This window comes from Dryobates pubescens, chromosome 4 (assembly GCF_014839835.1).
Source record: "Dryobates pubescens isolate bDryPub1 chromosome 4, bDryPub1.pri, whole genome shotgun sequence".
Taxonomy (NCBI): domain Eukaryota; kingdom Metazoa; phylum Chordata; class Aves; order Piciformes; family Picidae; genus Dryobates; species Dryobates pubescens.
Window position 1 is genome coordinate 35,165,670 of NC_071615.1, and position 21,170 is coordinate 35,186,839.

The window sequence follows — 21,170 nt, forward strand, 5'->3', positions numbered from 1 at the left end:
CTGCTGACTGCAGGTTTTGGACTAGATGACCTTCAGAGGTCACTTCTGACCCTGCGTATTGTGTAACTCTAGGGTTTTAAAGACTGTGTAAACGAACACGGTACAGATGAAGTGTCTGCAAAAAGCAGCACGGTTTTCTGCCAAAGCCTTCGGTTCAGCCGTCACTGAGGCGGGCAGGGCACACATTCGCCTGTGCCGGGAGGGTGTTTCGGCGGTCCCCCGCACCCCGCACCGCGGGCCGGAGCTCGCCCCATCGCTCCGCCCCCGGTGCAGCCGCCTCAGGGCTCCGCCGGGTCCCGCTTCTCCGCCGCTGCCATGCCGGCTGGTGCCGGTGCCAGTGCACGGGGCCTGTACCGGCGGATCCTTTTGCTGCACCGGGCGCTGCCGGCCGCCCTGCGGGCGCTGGGGGACCGCTACGTGAAGGAGGAGTTCAGGAAGCACAAAGCGGCCGGGCCCGCCGAGGCCCAGCGCTTCCTGCGGGAATGGGAGGCAAGTGCCCGCCGCCCCGCGGGGGTCTGACGGGGGGGTGGGGGCTGCCTCCCGAGCCGCGGGCTCGGCCGAGGCAAAGCCCAGGCGCCCGGTCCGGCGAGGGAGAGCGGCCCCTCGCAGGCTGCCGTTCAGTCGGCCGCTGGACCCTCGCTTGCTGTCCGTGCCAGCCCTGCTGTTCAGCCGTAGCGGCAGCAGCTCGCTGAGCTCAGCGTTGTGTAAGGATCTATGCCGTAGAAAGCGACACAGAAAATGCTCATCAGCTCTTTCCCTGCCTGTTGTCACCGAGATCGAGTCGCTGGTTCTAAGTGTCTTCAGCAGGTCGAGGGAGGTTCGCTTCCCCCTGTGCTCTGCCTTGCTGATGCCTCATCTGCAATACTGTGTCCGGTTCTGGCTTCCCCAGTTGAAGGACAAGGAACTGCAGGAGGCAGATCTATGGTCAGGCTTCCCATGCTCCTTCAATTCCTGCTTTAGCAGTATTTTTAAGTCTCAAAAACCCTTTATTTTCTGTGGAGGATCCTTGTGTTCTGCTCTGCCTTCAAAGATCCTTAGTGTAGACAGTGTCCAGGTTTATCAGCGCAGATCTGACCTATCCCTTCTACCCACTGTAGCTGAAATCTTTGGGATAAAGTAGCTCTGTTACCCTTGTCCTGTGGCATCAGGAACCACCAGGGAGAACACTACCTGGTATTCCCTTGAGAGGAAAGGAATAAGTGTATTTTAATTGCCTCTTGCCAGCTGAAATACCCTGAAATCAGGGAAATTTGTATCTCTCTCTTAAGCACTTGATGCTGTTGTAATTCTCAAATGCCAAAATGTTTCTGCCTCACTGCTTCCAATTTTAACATCAGCTAAAAAAAGATAAGTTACAGGTTACTATTTGCAGTGCTGAAATCTTCCTTAAAATAGTTTTAGGAAAGGAAGAAAACGTTTATGTGGAAATATTTGTAGCCATTTCTGCGAAGTAAGCAAATGGTGAAAGTGTTTCTCAGGTTTGAAGTGTTTTAAAAGTAGGTTATAGGGAAAACTGGGGGGAAAAACAGACTACAAGGAGCAGAAGTTGCATTTTGAAACCTGACATTTAGTGCTATTAGCTATGATATGTTCAAGGAAAGGAAACTAATGTAATAACTGTTTTGAGTGTGTGTGTTTGAAGAACTTTGCAAATATGTCTGTCTTCTAACAAGATGCTGGGAGATACTAGCACGTAGTTAATGGTGGCTTCTTTCATCTCTAATTCTTGGTTTGTGATGGGAGTTTTTTTTTCTTTCCTCCCCCAAATAATAATCTGTTTCAAGGTTGGCATTTAGATCAGATTTCCGTGGTTTTTACCGGTGGGATTAACTGCATCTTAGCCAGCCTCTTGAAAACTTGAGCTAGATAACTGAGGATGGTGGCCCGTAGATGACTTGGATTAGTTTGGAAAGGACCTTAGAGATCATCTACTCCAATCTCCCTACCATGGACAGGGATGCCTCTCAACTGGACTTGGTGGCTCAAAGCCTCATCCAACCTGGCCTTGAAAACCCCCAGGCAAGAGGCATCCACAACCATTCTGGGCAGCCTATTCCAGAGTCTTGCCACCCTTGTACTGAAGAACTTCTTCCTAAGATCTAGAATGATGCTTCATGCTGCAGTCCTCTCTGCACCCTTTCTGGGCAGCAGGATGCTGTTTTCACCAGAAATAGGCTGGAGGATGCTACAACATGGTTTAGCCCTAGAGTTGGTAGAGTTGGCCTTGATTGGTTGGCCTTGAAGATCTGAAAGGTCTTTTCCAACCAAAACCATTCTATGTATGATTCTATGTCTCCTGCTACAGCAAAACAGTATTAATAATTTTATGTTAAAATGGTATATCTTAATATATATTCACCTGCAGGTAAAGATTATGGATCTGATGATTGTGTCAATGATGATTACATTGATGCAGTGATGATTGCATTCACCAGTCCTGGCTCACTGGAGAGGTCCCAGATGACTGGAAACTGGCCAATGTGACACCCATCCACAAGACGGGCCTGATGGAGGAACCTGGAAACTACAGGCCTGTCAGCCTGACCTCAGTGCCAGGGAAAATAATGGAGCAGATCATCTTGGGGGCAATCACTGCATACCTGAAGGATGGCCAAGGGATCAGGTCCAGCCAACATGGATTTAGGAAGGCATGGATTTAGGTTGCCTCACCAACCTGATCTCCTTCAATGATCAGGTAACCTGCCTGGTGGATGTGGGGAAGGCTGTGGATGTAGTCTGCTTGGACTTCAGCAAGGCCTTTGACACCATCCCCCACAGCAAACTCCTGGCCAAGCTGTCAGCCCGTGGCTTGGACAGCAGCACTCTGTGCTGGGTTAGGAACTGGCTAGAGGGCCGAGCCCAGAGAGTGGTGGTGAATGGTGCCACATCCAGCTGGCAGCCAGTCACTAGTGTTGTGCCCCAGGGATCAGTGTTGGTCCTCATCCTGTTCGGTATCTTTATTGATGTTCTGGATGAGGGGATTGAGTCCATCATCAGTAAATTTGCAGCTGACACCAAGTTGGGAGCAGATTTGATCTGTTGGAGGGTAGGAGAGCTCTGCACAGGGACCTTGACAGGCTGGACAGATGGACAGAGTCCAGTGGCATGAGATGTAACACATCCAAGTGCTGGGTTCTACACACTGGCCACAACAACCCCATGCAGTGCTACAGGCTGGGGTCAGAGTGGCTGGAGAGTGGCCAGGCAGAGAGGGACCTGGTTGATAGCAGGCTGAACATGAGCCAGCAGTGTGTCCAGGTGAGGCTGAGGGAGTTGGGGTTGCTTAGCCTGGAGGAAAGGAGGCTCAGGGGAGACCTTATTGCTGTCTACAACTACCTGAAGAGTGGTTGTAGCCAGGAGGGGGTTGGTCTCTTCTCCCAGGCAACCAGCACCAGAACAAGAGGACAGTCTCAAGCTGCACCAGGGGAAGTTTAGGCTTGAGATGAGGAGAAAGTTCATCAGAGAGAGAGTTGTTAGCTGTTGGAATGTGCTGCCAGGGAGGTGGTGGAGTCACCATCACTGGAGGTGTTCAACAGGGGAGTGGACATGGCACTTGGTGCCATGGTTTAGTAGTCATGAGGTCTTGGGTGACAGGTTGGACTCCATGATCTTTGAGGTCTCTTCCAACCTTATTGATCCTACGATTCTATGGTTCTGTCATGTTTCTTGACTTTGAATACGGACTTCAATTTGAAGTGTAGTCTTAATAACCCTCCCTCTCCCTCCCCTGCCCTCCCCCTTGTTTTTTTTTAATCAAAATGACCAAGGGTGACTTATTTTGACATGAAACTGGTTGACTATTGTTAGAACTCTTCAAGTGTTCTTTGGTTTTTTGGATAGTCAGGCCTTCTGTATGTGCTTGAACACAGTAGCTCACAGTCTGTGTTTGTGGTGTGCTTTCACATCCTCCAATATGATCTGTATTTTCTAACTGATTGGTTGACAGGCATAACATTTTAGTCACATTATGGTTACACCAAACCATTCCTCCCTCCCCCTGCTTTTAAATCATGGTGATTCAAGGGAACTGGGCAGATTGATTATGTAGCAAAGGAAACAACCTGAGCAAATTCACTTTATTTCTTGTGAAACATGATGAAAAACCTGTAGGGTTTTGCTGTTAAAAGCTTTAAAAAGAGCTGTTGAAGGAATCCTAATTTTACAGGGCATTCAGGTATCCATAACTTCTAATATTGCTGCAGTTCTTTAATGTTAGATTCTCTTCTGTGGCTTTTGGGAAGATCCCAGAATATTCAGCCTAATTCTCAAACAGGGGTACAGGCATTTTGCAGTTCACAAAAGCACAGGTAGAAGATTAAAGGGAGATTTCTAAGATTAACTTCAAAAAGAAATGGAGGTAAAAAAAGAGGTTAAAAGGCTCCCAGATGATGCTGTTTAGTACGTGAATGATTCACATTGTTTTCATGTAAGGGAGATGAGAAGGGATCTCCTTGTTTGCCATACACAGGAATGGAAAGATTTAGGGATCCCTTTGTTTGCCTTGTCCAGGAATTGAGGGGTTTAGTGTTGGAACCCAATTACAAAGATCATTAATGTCTTTTTATGGGAAAACTAAACTGACCTGTTTTCATTTAGAAAATCAGGAAAATGTGTCCCTGGAAGAGTTCTCAAGTGTGTAAGACTGATAGAAGCACTCTGCAAGTACATTGTTCTACTGCATTGTCCTACTTATATTTAAGTATTTGTTGTGTTTTTCCTGTCTTTGGTGTTGGAGCGATGGTTTGTGCCCCAAAACCTGCTGGAAAGCATCAAAGAGAGATACAAAGAAAGCAAGCTTGTTGTTCAGGAGTTACAGTTGTTCAGGTGGATTCAAGTGAAGTATATAAATTATTAATATATGTTCTTTTCTATTTTCTAAATATTTAATATATTAATTAAAATAATTGGTACTCATTTACAGGAGATGGCTGATATAATTAGATTGATAGTGATTATTACCTTGGAATATTCTTGAGTTAATGTTGACAGATATGGCAAGTGAATTAGTTCAACACCTAAAGCTGGTGAAGGGTCTGAAGAGCAGGTCTTAGGAGGGAGAACTGAAGGTTGTTTAATATGGAGAAAAGGGGGCTGAGGGGAGACCTTCTGGCTCTCCACAGTTCCCTGAAAGGAGGTTGGAGCCAGATTGCAGTTGGTCTCTTCTCCATAGTAACAAGTGACAGGACAAGAGAGAGTGGCCTCAAGTTGCACCAGGGAAGGATTAGGTTTGGTATTAGAAGAAACTTCTTGATTGAAAGGGTTCTCAAATCCTGGAGCAGACTTTCAAAGGAGGTGGTTGAATCCCCATCTCTGGAGGTGTTTCACAGATACAGAGATGTGGTGCTGAGGGTCATGGTTTAGCCCCAGACTTGCTTGAGTTAGAGAATGATTTGACTCAGTGGTCTTAAAAGTCTTTTCCGGACAAAATGATTCTGTGGTTCTAAATCATGTTGTAGCTGATGAAAATGTTCAGTTAAGAGTAGGTGTTATTAATTACTTTGTTCCAGGTTACAGATGAGATAATGTAGAACATTCAACTAAGTAACCACTTGGTTTACATCATTTAATTCTTCTTTAATTTTGTTAAAAAATCATGACCCTTTAGATGAGGTGAACAGAATCCTTCTGCAGAATTGAGTGACATTTACTCACATCTAACAGATTGAATAATTTGCCTTTGAAATGCTTTGGCCACTTTGGACCCTGAAACCCTTTTTACAAGCTTCCAAACGAGCTGAGACTGATTAGGGAGCTGGCATCTCCTTTCATATGCTCAGAGAAGTGATTTATTTGTTTGTTTAGAATAGAATAGAATAGAATAAACCAGGTTGGAAGAGACCTTCTTTGTTTGTTTGTTTTTCATTCCTGGCTAAAACAAGTAGGTAAAATTAAGGTGAGACTGTATCACTGTTGGGGGAACCTGGTCACATAAGGCTCCTAAGAATGGCTCATCTTTTGAATTGGTGTGGTATTTGATATGATACAAACAACTGTCGTTCATCAAATTTATCTTCAGTTGCCTGTGGCACTTGCGGTATTCAGTTTGCTGAGGTGATTGTGAGATGATCTCATGGTGTTTCCCAGGACATAGTTGTCCTGATACATCTTATTCTGCTCAGGAGTGGATACACTTACAGAAGTTTTTACTTCTTAATTCTTTGGGCCTTTGACCTTCCTCTTGCTTCCTCTTGCCTCGTCCTTCTTCGTCCCTCTTCTTCCATCTTCGTCCCTCTTCTTCCATCTTCTTCCCTCTTCTTCCCTTTTTATTTTTAAGCTTCTCACACTCAGAAACACATGGAGATATAAAAAGTAGAATTTGAAGTGCAAACAGCCATGGAAAGGTGGGTTGCTGGAAGAGGAAGCTGTGCCCCGGTCAGACTGGGATGGAAATGGGAGGTATGGGTTGCCCTTTGTACTGTCTCCCAGCAAATATATAGGTTGCATAAGCCTAAACCTGCTGCTAACCTCTTGTACTCTGCTCTCAGTTTCAGAGGAGGACATTGTATTAGCCATCTTTTCTTTGTCTGACAAAGAAATACATTTTTGAGGGAGTGAAATATGACTGGAAGGTTTTTGCCATTGAATGACTTTAATAAAAGTGGTGAAATAGGATTTAAGAGCAGTATTTCATTTTAACATTACCGGATACAGTGGAATTTGCTTTCAGTGATTTTATGGCTATCTGGATGAAAAACTTCTTGTTAAAAGTAAATTCCTACTGAGACCTAATATTATTAGCTCCCACTTAGGGTGTTCACTGGGTATTAATTTCTAAGAACCAAATTGGAGACAATTTCCTCTATTTTCTTTGCTCTTTCTCAAAAGGTAGAACAGAATGTCTCACTTTTCTGAGAGTTTTGGATTTGTGGCTGATCAACTGAAGAGAAGAGCATGTGGGATTTGGGTATGACCAACCACAGGAAATCAGCCTGCTGCTCTGACCTGGCCTTTCTGGTGGCCTGCTTTCCTCTAAGATTTGAAGTCTACGTGTGTAAGATGGCAATTTTGCCTTAGTTTGCCATGACTAATTGAGTTTCCTGAACCAGTATTCCTGTGCAATCATCCCTTTGACCAAAAAAATAAAGGTTGACCACATGGATACTTGTAGCAGAGTTTCACAGTGACAGCATCCTTTTCATGTTATAGCATCATAGAAATCATAAAATGGTTTGGGTTGGAAGGTTCCTCCAAAGGTCATCTGGCCCAACCATGCAGCAGTGAGAAGGGATACCCTCCATTAGATCAGGTTGCCCAGAGCCTTGTTGAGCTTCACCTTGGATATCTCCAAGAATGGGTCCTCAACTATCTCCCTGGGTGACTTGTTGCAGTGTTCCACCATCCCCATGGTAAAGAACTTGTTCCTAATGTCCAACCTAGATCTTGTCTTCTCTAATTTCAAACCATTGCCCCATGTCCTATTACTCCAGGCCTATGAAAAGAGTCCCTTTCTAAGCCTTCTTATGGGCCCCTTTCAGGTCCTCCTTCAAATTTAGGTTTTAGAAGCAGAAGCTGGTGTGTGCTCCTCTTCCATGGGAATCTCTCTTGAGTGGAGAGACTTGGGGTAAGAAGGTGGGTACCCACTGGCTTGTGCATGGTGCACACCCTACACTAGAAGGGGCATTTTAATACATCAAAGAGCTGCTGAAGGAACTGGGATTATTTGATCTGGCATAAAGGAGGCTGAGGGAAGACTTCATTGCTCTCTAGAAATCCCTGACAGGAGGTTGGAGTGAGGTAGGGGCCAGTGTCTTCTCCCTAGTATCAGGTGATAGGATAAAAGGAAATGACCTGAAAGTGTTCCCAGGGAGGTTTAGGTTGGATATTAGGAAAACTTCTTCACTGAAAAAGTGGTCAGGCATTGGAACAGGCTGCCCAGGGCTTGTGATAGCCAGTGTGTGATTAGATCTCTAAATAGGAAAGTAGGAATGCTCAGAGACAGCTGAAATGGAAGCAGCAGTGGAGTCTTTGTACAGGATTGTCAGTTTAAAAGGTAATTCAGGTTTCCATCTAGTGGTAGTATCGAATTCTGTCCAAGCCATATGAGACACAGCATATGCATAACCGTGCTGGATCACATACCCTGTAGTGCTTGTGTGTGTGTTGGAAAGCCTTTATTATGTACAAATTCTATACATGATAGCAGATGACTCTTAGGGCTTCCAAGTTTTCTCAAGTCAGAACTGTAGTGATCAGGAACCCTTTATTTTGGCAGTGTGCATTCAGATCCCTGAGTTTTATCTTTGCTGCAAATTAGCCTGATTCTCCTTTTTCAGAGTTCCTTGACAGCCATTTCCAAGCATACTCAGGACAGGGTACAGAAGGGAAACTGGTGTCTTAAACATTTTATGTGTGCAGGTTTGAGTCATGTTAGATTTCTTGTTTCCACTTAAAAAGGAAAGAGGGGAAGGTGGGGATTCTGGTTGCTTTGTCCTCATCTTGATGTTCAAGCACTGTGAATTTTTAGTTTTGGAAGTAATTTACAGGAGATTTTAGAGAACATGAAGTATTTTGCAGATTTTGTAGAACTATACCAGCTTAGGTTTTTAGATGAAGATAATAGACACGTAATTAGGAAATGAACCAAATCCTGGCCCACAGGAAAAGAACTGTGGCCAGCAGGTTGAAGGAGGTGATTCCCCAACTCTGCTCCAATCTCGTGAGACCCCACCTGGAATACTGTGTCCAGCTTTGGAGCCCTCAACACAAGGAGGCCACAAAGATGATCAGAGGGCTGAAGCATCCCTGCTGTGAAGACAGGCTGAGAGAGTTGGGGTTGTTCAACCTGGAGAAGAGAAGGCTCCAGGGAAACCTTAGAGCAGCCTTCCAGTATCTGATGGGAGCTACAAGAAAGCTGGGGAGGGGCTTTTTACAAGGGCTTGTAGTGACAGGATGAGGGGCAATGGCTTCAGACTGAAAAAGGGGTAGATCTAGATTAGACATTAGGAAGACATTTTTCCCCATGAGGGTGGTGGGGCACCGGAACACATTGCCTGGAGAAGCTGTGGATGTCCCCTCCCTGGAAGTGTGGAAAGCCAGGCTGGACAGGGCCTTGAGCAAGCTGCTCTAGTAGGAGGTGCCTCTGTCCATGGCAGGGAGGCTGGAACTAGATCTTTACAGGCCCTTCCAACCCAACCCATTCTATGAACCAGTCCACAAATCCTTTGACCCCTGTTGTGTTTTAAGGCAGTGCAGCGGGTCAATCCAGCAAACTGAACACAACTTGGAACTGCAGATTTCCGAGGACTTCTGCTTGTCTGTGTTTTCTCAACACCTTCCCTCTAGCATTTGTTTGGTACTTGTGTGAATATTGTCAGCTGGTAGTGTTTTGTAAGCATGGGAAGTTTTTTTTACTGTGTTGTCACCGCATTTCCACTATCAACACTACAAACACTGCCAACTTTCCACAAGTGCTGTCAAGTACCATATTTTGTAATTACTGCAATAATATTCTGAGTGCTGTAATTGCACATTCTCTAATAGATGTGCTTTTCTAGCCTGTGTAGAGACAAAATTGATCTTTTTTTCTGTGACTTAAAATGGATATTTTCTGCATGTTAAAATGGAATCTGAATAATTGTGCCAGAATTCCGTTTAGGGTTTTTTTTTTCCCTCTTTCAGAATGATGGGAGGTGTCCACTCAAGTAGCATAATATAAATTGGATGACATTTAAAACCCCATGTGTGTGTGTCACATCTGAGTGTAGAGCTGCCATTAGGACGCACTGATGGTGAATGGAGTTAAAGCCAGCTGGCAGCCAGTTACAAGTGGTGCTCCTCAGGGCTCAGTTTTGGTGCCAGTTCTCTTTAATATCTTTGCCAGTGATCTGGATGAGGGAGTTGAGGGCATCCTCAGTAAGTTTGCAGGTGACACCAAATTGTGCAGGAGTGCTGATCTGCTTGAAGGTAGGAAGGCTCTACAGAGGGACCTGGTCAGGCTTGGTAAATGGGCCTAGGTTAATTGTATGAGGTTCATAAGGCCAAGTGTTGGGTCCTGCAGCTGGATCACAATGACCCCATGAATGCTTCAGGCTTGGGGCAGAGTGGATGGAAAGCTGCCTAGGGTTGTTGGTTGACAGCTGGCTGAGTATGAGCCAGGGTGTGCCCAGGTGGCCAAGAAGTGAGTGAGCACTAGTGAGGCCACACCTTGAGTACTGGGTTCAGTTTTGGGCCCCTCACTACAGGAAAAACATTGAGGTGCTGAAGTGGGTCCAGAGAAGGGCAGTGAAATTGGTGAAGGGTCTGGAGAACAGGTCTGGTGAGGAGCAGCTGAGGGAACTGGGATTGTTTAGTCTGGAGAGGAGGAGGCTGAGGGGAAACCTCATTGCTCTCTACAACTCCTTGAAAGGAGGTTGCAGTGAGGTGGGTGTTCATCTCCTTTCCCTAGTATCAGGTGACAGAATGAGAGGAAATAGCCTGAAATTGTTCCAGGGGAGGTTTAGGTTGGATACGAGGAAAAATTTCTTTGCTGACAGAGTGGTTGGGCGTTGGAACAGGCTGCCCAGGGAGGTGCTGGAGTCACCATCCCTGGAGGGATTCAAGAAATGTGTGGGCAAGGCACACATGGTTTAGTGGGCATGCTGGGCTTAGATCAATGGTTAGAGTCAGTGGTCTTAGAGGTCTTTTGCAACCAAAATAATTCTATGATTGTATGATTCTCCTCCTCCTCTCCTCCTTCTCTCCTTCTTGCCTCCTCTCCTTCTCTCCTTTTCACCTCTCTCCTCTCTTTTCCTCCTAACCAAAATCTGTAATGCCCTCACTTGTAGCCTGGTAGCTGATTCTTGACTCAGTAAATGAAAAGCATCCTTCCTAAGATTGCAGCTTTTGAAGTGTACACATGATGGCAGCAAATATTTAAACTGAGAAGGCTTGTTCCTCCGCTAGAAGCAAGTAGGATACTGAATTTTCTAATAGAAAGTAGAGTTTTCACAGGTTCCGTTCTTCTCAGTCATTCATGGCCGTGGTGAGCTTAGGCTGACGGTTGGACACTATGATCTTAAAGGTCTTTTTCAACCAAAACAATTCTGTGATTCTATGATTTATTAAAATGCATACTGAGATTTGTTAACATACTTTTGAGAAGTTTTTGAATTAAAAAACTTGACTCTGGTGTCCACCTGGTTCAGCTGTAATCTAGTCACAATGTGCTTGCTGGGTTTGACTTGCATTGGGGTAGTTCACTACCAAGGTTGGAAGAGACCTCAAAGATCATCGAGTCCAACCTGTCTCCACAGACCTCATGACTAGACCATGGCACCAAGTGCCACGTCCAACCTCCTCTTGAACACCTCCAGGGATGGTGACTCCACCACCTCCCTGGGCAGCACATTCCAATGACGAATGACTCTCTCGGGGAAGAACTTTCTCCTCACCTCGAGCCTAAACTTCCCCTGGCACAGCTTGAGACTGTGTCCTCTTGTTCTGGTGCTGGTTGCTTGAGAGAAGAGACCAGCTCCCTCCTGTCTACAACCCCACTTTAGGTAGTTGTAGAGAGCAATGAGGTCTTCCCTGAGCCTCCTCTTCTCCAGGCTAAACAATCCCAGCTCCCTCAGCCTCTCCTCATAGGGCTTCTGCTCAAGGCCTCTCCCCAGCCTTGTTGCCCTTCTCTGGACACATTCAAGTGTCTCAATGTCCTTCTTAAACTGTGGGGCCCAGAACTGGACACAGTACTCAAGGTGTGGCCTAACCAATGCAGAGTACAGGGGCACAATGACTTCCCTGCTTCTGCTGGCCACACTATTCCTGATGCAGGCCAGGATGCCATTGGCCTTCTTGGCCACCTGGGCACACTGCTGGCTCATGTTTAGGCAGCTATCAATCAGCACCCCCAGGTCCCTTTCTGTTTGGCAGCTCTCCAGCCACTCCAACCCCAGCCTGTAGCTCTGCATGGGGTTGCCGTGGCCAAAGTGCAGCACCCAGCTCTTGGATTTGTTGAATCTCATCCTGTTGGACTCTGCCCATCTGTCCAGTCGGTCGAGGTCCCTCTGCAGAGCCCTTCTACCCTCTAACAGATCAATATCTGCTCCCACTTTGGTGTCATCTGCAAATTTGCTGATGACTGTCTCAATCCCCTCATCCAGATCATCAATGAAGATGTTAAAGAGCCTGGGGCCCAGCACTGATCCCTGGGGCACACCACTAAGTGACTGGCTGCCAGCTGGATGTGGCACCATTCACCACCACTCTCTGGGCTCGGCCCTCCAGCCAGAAATGACTTGTTCTGTGTGTGTACTTCATTTACAGTAGCTTAAATCTGATGTAATGCTTAGAATTAATTTTAAGGTGTACAGCAAATCACGATGTTCAGCTGGTTTCTGGGCCTCTTGAATTTTTAAACTGCGTTGATTGCAGCGAAGCACGCTAGCGAGCTTTTAAACATCCATTACACTGACTCATTGGAAGAATTTATTGAAGAGATCCATGATGTGAAGAATTTTAATTAAATAACAAACCCATATGATGTCCTTAGTGGTTTAGAGAGCTGAGATCTTGTATGGCTGTGGGTTTTTTCCCCACTTTGTTCTGCTGCTAACAGAAGAGGGCAAAGGAAATTTCAGAGACAGCGCTAGCAATGTTGTGCTGGTTCATGGGCAATTCAGTGCCATCACTATAAATGAAAGGAGTTACATTGTTAAGACAAAAATCATCAGCCAACAAGCAAGTGAAAGACTTACTTTGTGAATAAATGTGCTCTGTTTTTCCTTGTTTTGTTTTTTACCTTCCCTCCCTTTCCTCTCCTTCCTTCCTCTCCTTCCTTCCTTCCTCTCCTTCCTTCCTTCCTTCCTCTCCTTTCTTCCTTCCTCCCTCTCCTTCCTTCCTCTCCTTCCTTCCTTCCTTCCTCTCCTTCCTTCACTTTCTTTCCTTCCTTCCCTTCCCTTCCTTCCTCTCCTTTCTGCCTTCCTATCCTTCCTTGCCTGCCTTTCCAGTCTTTCCTTTTAGATTTGATGGATAAATCTCTTTTTTTGCAGAGTACCTGTCTGCCAGCAGGTGCCACTCCTCAGCAGCAGAATGGTCTCCTAAAATTGACCAGACAGTTGTGGTAGACCTTTGTTTTTAGAAATGTGGATGGCAGTTTGCCTGGGACTGTGTTTGTTTTCCTTGATAAGCATAACCTATGCTATAAGCAATTAAATATTTATCTTTTATGATAGAGCTGGTTAAAGTTTTGTTTCCAGCTGGTGCATTAAATCCCAGGAGTGGAAAAAGAGCAGTACATAAAGATTCCTTTGTTCTTCAAAGTTTTGTATAGAGCAGTATTTTAGTCAAATAGAGGATAACCCAGAAACCTTGTAGCACTCAAGAAGCTTCATGATGGGAACGTTTTGGATGGAGGAAGTATGACTGTTTCAGGATTGCCTAAAAATCATAATGGAGACCTTTTCCACTGCATGGACGATGACTTAGAAGCCCAAGTCTCAATGACTTGCAGCTGGACAAGTTCTTGTGGAACCTTTAGGCATATTGAGAAAAACAGCTGGCCAAGTTGTAGGTGCCTCTGACAAGAAAGAACAACTAAGAAGCTGTACAGAGACAAGGGGTTAAATGGCCGTGGTGGTCTTAGGTTAACAGTTGGACTCAATCATCTTAGAGGAGTGAGGAAGGTTCTCCTTAGTGAGGAAGGTTCTCCTGCCTCTGGTGAGGCCTCACCTGGAGTACTGTGCCCAGTTCTGGGCGCTTCAGCTCACAAAGGAAAAAGAACTACTGGAGAGAGTCCAGTGCAGGGACACTATAATGGTGAGGGGACTGGAACATCTGTCATATGAGGAAAGGCTGAGAGAGCTGGGTCTGTTTAGCTTGGACATGAGGAGGCTGAAGGGAGATCTTGCTAGTGGGTGTCAGGAAGATGGAGCCAAACTCATCTCAGTGGTCCCCAGTGACAGGACAAGAAGTAATGGGCATAAACTTGAACATAGGAAGTTCCACTTAAACATGAGAAGAACTTTACTTTGATGGTGGCAGAGCACTAGAGCAGGCTGTCTGGAGAGGTGGTGGAGTCTCCATCTCTGGAGACACTGAAGGCCCTCGTTGGGCCTTGGTCTGCTTTAGGTGATCCTGCTTTGGCAGGGGGGTTGGACTGATGATTTTCAGAGGTCCCTTCCAATCTCTACCATTCTGTGCTTCTGTGACTATTATGGCAATTAACAAGGCTTGGAAACCAGTATTGTGCTGTTTACAACATTATTGGTGGTGTGTTGTTTTTAATGGGTTGTTTGTGCACTTACTTGCAAATACACACTTCCAATGCACAGCACCAAGTATTGCTAGAAATAAATTAAGCATATGAATTTTCTTTGCAAATGAGTTCCATGGTACCCTAAAGCCTTCATTCCAGCTTCTCATGGCATCACGAATTTCAGATCCATTAGCCAGACTGATGCCTAACAGTGCTCCGCTTGAATTTGTTTTTGTAGTCCAGCAGAAAGCGTGCAGCGGTGTGTAAAGAAGTTAATTGCAGTGTGAATGAGCACTTTGAATTTGGTTTCATTTGGCTTTGCCTTTTTTTTTGGGAGGGGGTCACCTTCAGATGCTCAGTTCTGTTGTGTGAGATGAAGTTCTCATGACCCTATTTAACATACCACGTTTGTTGAGTGAAGCTTTGGGTACAGTGATGCATCTACCACTGGCGAGTTAGCCAAGTTTCTTCCCAAAGATTTCCTCCTTTTTTTCCCCAAGAAATGGGATTTGTTTTCATTTGAGAAATGGGATTTGTTTTCATTTGAGATTAGATTGCTTGTAGGCAGCATTTTTGAAGGAAGATAGCATCTTAAAGATACTTCAAACAGGTATGATAGTTTTTGACAGTAGGATGGAGCCAGGCTCTTGGTGATGACAGCACAAGGGGCAATGGATGGAAGTTCAGGCATAGGAAGTTCCATGTAAACATGTGGAAATTTTTTTTTCCCCTCTGAGGGTGACAGAACACTGGAACAGGCTGCCCAGGGGGATTGTGGAGTCTCCCTCTCTGGAGATATTCAAACCCCTCCTGGATGTGTTCCTGTGTGATCTACTCTAGGTGATCCTGCTTTGGCAGGGGGGTTGGACTGGATGACTCTTGGAGGCCTCTTCCAACCCCTAACATTCAGTGATTCTCTGACAACGATTGTGGCAGAACTTTCCCAGGGAAATTCTCCACCTGCCTGATGAAATCAAACATTACTGAGCTGTGTTCTGCAAAGAAGGATGTTTTGCAAAGCTGTTATTTGTAAAATCAATGCTCTAGTGGGCAGAGCAGGCAGCTCAATGAGGATGAGGAGATCTGTTGTATTTTTCTCATAAATAAATACAGCAGAATAGCAATGATTGTATTGTTTCCATCCCCACCGTTGCTGTAAAGTCTTATTTTTGGTGTTTTTGAAGCAGTAAAAAATTAATGTTAAGCCATTAGGTTGGTTGTGTTCTGACTTTGTGGGGCAGCAGGCAGTAGTAAGGGTTAGTCTTGCACTGCAACAGCTGGTGGACTTCAAGGCTAAGTTTACTGGGGCATATGTGCCTGCAGGTCAGAGCTCTGCAGGCACTGAGTTGCACCAGGGGAGGTTTAGGTTGGATATGAAAAGAAGCTTCCTCACTGAAAGGGTTCTCAAGTGCTGGAACAGGCTGCCCAGGGAGGTGGTTGAATCCCCATCTCTGGAGGTGTTTGAAAGACGCAAAGGTGTGATGCTGAGGGACGTGGTTTTGCACCAGCCTTGGTAGAGTTAGGGAATGGTTTGACTTAATGATCTTGGAGGTCTTTTCCAACCAAAATGGTTCTGTGATCCACAAGGAGCTGGCCTGACCTGGGAAGTGTAGTATGGTCAAGATACCAAAGCAATGCCTGCCCATGGCCCTGGGACCAGACCATGGGGATGCCTTCAATGTCTGTCCCATAAGGAGAGTTCAGCAAGCAGCTTCCATGTGGATTTTGAGGTAAACAACTGTTATTTTAGTCTTTCCATCATTTCTGTGATAGAAATGTGCTGGGATGATTGAAGAACCCTTACTACCCAGCGGCTTCCTCCACAGGACCAGTGCTCAGAGCCGTGACCCACTGGGTCTGTGTGTTCTGCTCACTTGCTTCATCTTCATGACGCTGGTGAGCAGGAGTTTCTCCTGCATCACTAAACAGATTTGATTAGTCCAAGCACTCCCCTGGACTGGCAGCTTCACAAATGCAATGAAATTGGTGTTACTTGGAGGATTATTATTATTATTTTCCCCCATATAGCAAGCATGTGTTTTGTTGTTGATTTTTTAGTTTTTGGAGGCACATGAAATATTCTGCAGGACAGCAAAGTATCCGTTTCAGAAATAGCATGGTCAGTGGGGTAGTATTTGAAGCGGGGCTACAGCAGAGCTGGAGAGGGACACTTGACAAAGGCATGCAGTGACAGGATGAGGGCTTCAAACTGGAAGAATCATATAATCATGGAGTGGTAGGGGTTGGAAGGGACTTCTGGAGACCATTGAGTCAAGCCCCCTTGCCAAAGCAGGATCACCTAGGACAAGCATGTTTTGTATTAGGCATGAGAAAGAAATTCTTCCCTGTGAGGGTGGTGAGGCACTGGAACCAGTTGCCCGAGAAGGAGTGGAGGCTCAGGCCTGGCAGTGTCCAAAGGCAGGTTGAACAGGGCCTCGAGCAAGCTGGTCTAGTAGGAGGTGTCCCTGTCCATGGCAGTGGGGTTGGAGCTGAATGATCTTTAAGCTCCTTTCCAACCCAAATGATTCTGTGATAACTGTTTATGTAGCCAGTTTGAAACCCCTTCTTTCCCTCATCACGTACAGTAGAACAAGGACTTGTTGCTTAGCACAGTGTAGACAACGCAGCAGTCTGACATTTGCACTAATGATAAAAGCATCTTTGTATTGGTGTGGAGAGAGCATCCAAGTGCATGCACCATTCCAACATCATTAAGTGGTACCACTTAACTCAGAGCAGAGGTGGTTTATCTCAAGGGGGTTTGATACACAAGTGGAACTACAAACTAAGGTGCTACACTTTCCATTCTTGTTATCTCCTCTCCAGGCAGGCTGCTTCCACTGTGGCTAAACACTGTGGTACTCAGCTGTGAAAGCACCTGTAGGCTGGCAGCCAGAGCACAGAGCTAAGCCAAAATGACCAATCTTAACATGGCACATCTTGGGTTGCTTTGATATTTTCCTGGCTCTGGTGCTTTCCTATTCTCTTTTAAGATGCTTTCTTTTAGATCAGTGAAGGAAATGAATGTCTATTTCAGCTCGGCATGTATTTTACTTGGAACTGGACAGTTTGTGGTTGCACAGAAGAAAAGGGAGAGCTTCTAGGTGGGTGAGAGCTTTTAGGAATAAGGGGGCAGTCAGGATTAAGGTTTTGTTGACTGAGTGTTGATTTCCAAGCAATGTATGTACAGCTAAGCTATTTGACTGACTTGATTTCCATCCCCTTATTACTCCCTTACCCTGATTTCCCTGTTGTTTGCTAGTTGAAAGCAAGCTGCAAAAGGTCCTGCAATAGCAACCCTCCCCCCCAATAAAACACAACCTCCCTCATCCCGCCTTCTCCCCCCCCCAAAAAACCTAACCTCCCCAAAAAACCCTCAAAACCAAACCAAACCAACCAACCAAAACCAGAAAAGAAGTAGAACAAGATTTAGGTGAATCCATTTGGAAGTATTTGTTGTATAGAGATCAGAGGAGAATGTGTTCAGGCTTGAATTTGATATGTATTTGATCTCCCCATGAAGAGTACAGAATAATGGAGTTTCTCAGAAGTGCTTTCAAATTAGCTGTCTCTACAGTACTTTACTGAATTTTGAAACTGTGAATCAGTCAATTTTCCTTTTGTACTTAATCCTCCCCAGTCTTCTGTGACAGCCCAGCCCATACTTGCTGTATTGTGACAGCTGCTATAAAAAATCCCTTTAAATGTCAGAGCCCCTGGATAAAGGGATAAATACATAGTGACTTGCAGATGATTACAGATTTTTTTTTTTCCCTCCCAGATTTGGGGGCTCTGATGTAGTCACTAGAGATGCAAGGCTCCTCTGTAGCAGCTCTTGAACATACAGGCTGCCCAGGGAGGTGGTCGGGGCCCCATCCCTAGAGATATTCAAGGTGAGGCTCAACAGGGCTCTGGGCAAACTGATCTAGTTGAGGATGTCCCTGCTTACTGCAGAGGGGGTTGGACTAGATGACCTTTGGAGGTCCCTTCCAACCCAGGCCATTCTGATTCCATACTGATGACATTTGTTTTCTAAAGCTAAACTGGTCTTTTTCCCAGGCAACCACCACCAGAACAAGAGGACACAGTCTCAAGCTGCACCAGGGGAGGTTCAGACTGGATGTTAGGAAGACATTCTACACAGAGAGAGTGATTGCCCATTGGAATGTGCTGCCTGGGGAGGTGGTGGAGTCACCATCATTGGAGGTGTTTAGGAGGAGACTTGATAGGGTGCTTGGTTGCATGGTTTAGTTGATTAGGTGGTGTTGGATGATGGGTTGGATGTGATGATCTTGAAGGTCTCTTCCAACTTGGTCTATTCTAGTCTAGTCTAGTCTAGTCTAGTCTACTCTATTCTATTCTATGCTATGCTATGCTATTCTATGCTATTCTACTTCTGAAATAGTTCAGTTACTGTAAAAAAATCTGCAAGGTAAAAACCCTTGGCAAGATCTATAGATTTCTAAGCTTTAGGTTTTTGTGACCTTAAGAAACTGCTTTAACAAAATTAGCAGAGTTTTAGAACTGTGTTTGGAATGGGAACTTTGAATTTCTCTGACTGTTTTTGTCTGCAGGATTTTCTGGCTATGGTATTTTCTACCACATATCATAATTTTTTTGGAAACTAAAACAGAACAAACAAGCTTCTGTTGTGATTTTGAGAGTAGTAGAACTAAAGAGGAAGGAAACATTCAGATTTGTTCCAGTGCTTAGAAAACACGAAGGCTTTTAAAACAATTTGTGTGATTCATTTGTCAGAGGTAATGTTTGTGTCTTTACAAAGTGTGTGTCTGGTCTAAAATTTGACTGTTGCAGGATCACAGGATGTTAGGGGTTGGAAGGCACCTCTGGAGATATTTGAGTCCAACCCCCCTGCCAGAGCAGGACCACAGAATCCAGTGCAGGTCACACAGGAATGCATCCAGATGGGTCTTGAAGGTCTCCAGAGAAGGAGACTCCACAACCTGTCTGGGGAGCCTGTTCCAGTGCTCTGTGACCCTTACAGTAAAGAAGTTTTTCCTCATGTCGAGGTGGAACTTCCTGTGCTGTAGTAGGTTCTGCTGCTGCAGCAGCAAGAACTTTAACAATTTGCACTGGGTTTAGTACAGAGAATAATGAGTTCATTTTCTTTGCCTTTTATGAAGTACCATGAAGTAGATGTTAACTGCAGACATAAGCCTTCTGTCCACAGAGTGATTTTACAAACATAAACCAGTATGTTGTTAGTTGTCCTCAGGAAAATGTCAATGATACTAGTAGACATTTATTAGCACAGAGATGCCCTCTTGCTGCTCTTTCAAGGCTAGATGGAAGACACTGTAACCAAATGATTGTGGTCATATAAATTGAATCATTTCTGTAGAACAGAACTTTGAAGAGTACCATGCTGAGTAGATTGACTGCAGGAGAGCTGGAGAGATAGGTAGCGATAGGATGAAGGGCGATGGCTTCAAACTGGAAGAAGGTTGATTGAGATTAGATATTAGAAAGAGAATCTTCACCACAAGGGTGGTAAGGCACTGGAATGGGTTGCCCAGAGAAGTTGTGGAGGTGGCAACCCTGGAAATGTTCAAAGGCAGGTTGGATGGGGCCTTGAGCAAGCTGGCCTGGTAGGAGCTGTCCTGACCCATGGCAAGGGCTTGGAACTGGACAATCTTTAAGGTCTTTTCCATCCCAAACTATTCTATGATTCTATGAACGTCATACCCATGTAGCACCCTTATATGAGAACTTGTCTATGTTTCCCAGTGGCAGTATTTCACCATCCCTGGAGGTGTTTAGGAAGAGACTTGGTAGGGTGCTTGGTGCCATGGTTTAGTTGATTAGGTGGTGTTGGATGATAGGTTGGACTCGATGATCTTGAAGGTCTCTTCCAACCTGGTTTATTCTATTCTATTCTATTCTATTTAGTTGTTTAGGTGGTGTTGGATTGGTTGATGGGTTGGACGCGATGATCTTGAAGGTCTCTTCCAACCTGGTCTGGTCTATTCTATTCTATTCTATTCTATTCTATTCTATTGAAGTCACACTGGTCCACCTGTACATAGTCTTTCTTTTACTGATGGCCATTTCCCTGTGTAGCTCAATGTTTGTGCCATGTTGAAGAGGCAGGTTGATAAACTTCAACGACTCCTTGTTTGTCTATTTGAAATGCCTCCACGTGCACACAGGTAGGGTTTCTGTCTCTCCCTTGTTACTAGAGGCACCATGGTAAGACTGGCCAAGAATATCAGCCTTTGACTCAGTATTTTCTGTTGCCAAATTTTCCGTGCTAGATTAGCCTCCCATATATCATACTGGAACAGGTAATGCACAACATGGAGCCCAGAAGGCCAACTGTATCCTGGGATGCATCAAAAGCAGTGTGACCAGCAGGATGAGGGAGGTGATTCTCCCCCTCTACTCTGCTCTTGTGAGACCCCACCTGGAGTACTGCATCCAGTTCTGGTGCCCCCAGCATAAGAGGGACATGGAGCTGCTGGAGTGGGTCCAGAGGAGGCCGTGAAGATGATCAGAGGACTGGAGAACCTCTCATATGGGGACAGGCTGGGAGAGTTTGGGGCTGTTCATCCTGGAAAAGAGAAGGCAATGGGGAGACATGTGAGCAGACTTGCAGTACCTGAAGGGGGGCTACAAAATAGCCAGGAAGGGACTTTTTGCAAGGCCTTGTAGCGATAGGAGGAGAGGGAATGGATAGAAGCTTGAGGAGGGCAGATTTACACTGGTGATTAAGAAGTAATTCTTGACAGGGTGCGCAGGCACTGGAACAGGTTGCCCAGGGAGGTTGTGGATGCCCCCTCCCTGGACATGTTCAGTGTCAGGTTGGATGAAACCTTGAGCAATCTGGGCTAGGGGAAGGTGTCCCTGCTCATGGCAGGGGCTTGGAACTAGATGATCTTTATGAATGTGTTCACTTGAAACTGGGGAAGTTTCTACCAGTTTTGGATCTGACTTTTACACTAATGACCTTCTGATCTGCTTATTAAATATTGCTTGTGGC

General features: G+C 45.4%; 1 protein-coding gene across 1 annotated transcript in view; it reads left to right on the top strand.

The window, feature by feature from the left end:
* The first annotated feature begins 280 nt into the window (after positions 1–280).
* The window catches only part of SDHAF3 (succinate dehydrogenase complex assembly factor 3), a 32,279-nt gene continuing 11,389 nt past the window's right edge, over positions 281–21,170 (top strand). The window contains exon 1 of the mRNA XM_054161386.1: positions 281–489. Coding sequence (XP_054017361.1) covers positions 316–489 — 174 coding nt within the window. The 5' untranslated portion in view covers positions 281–315. The remainder of the gene's footprint in view (positions 490–21,170) is intronic.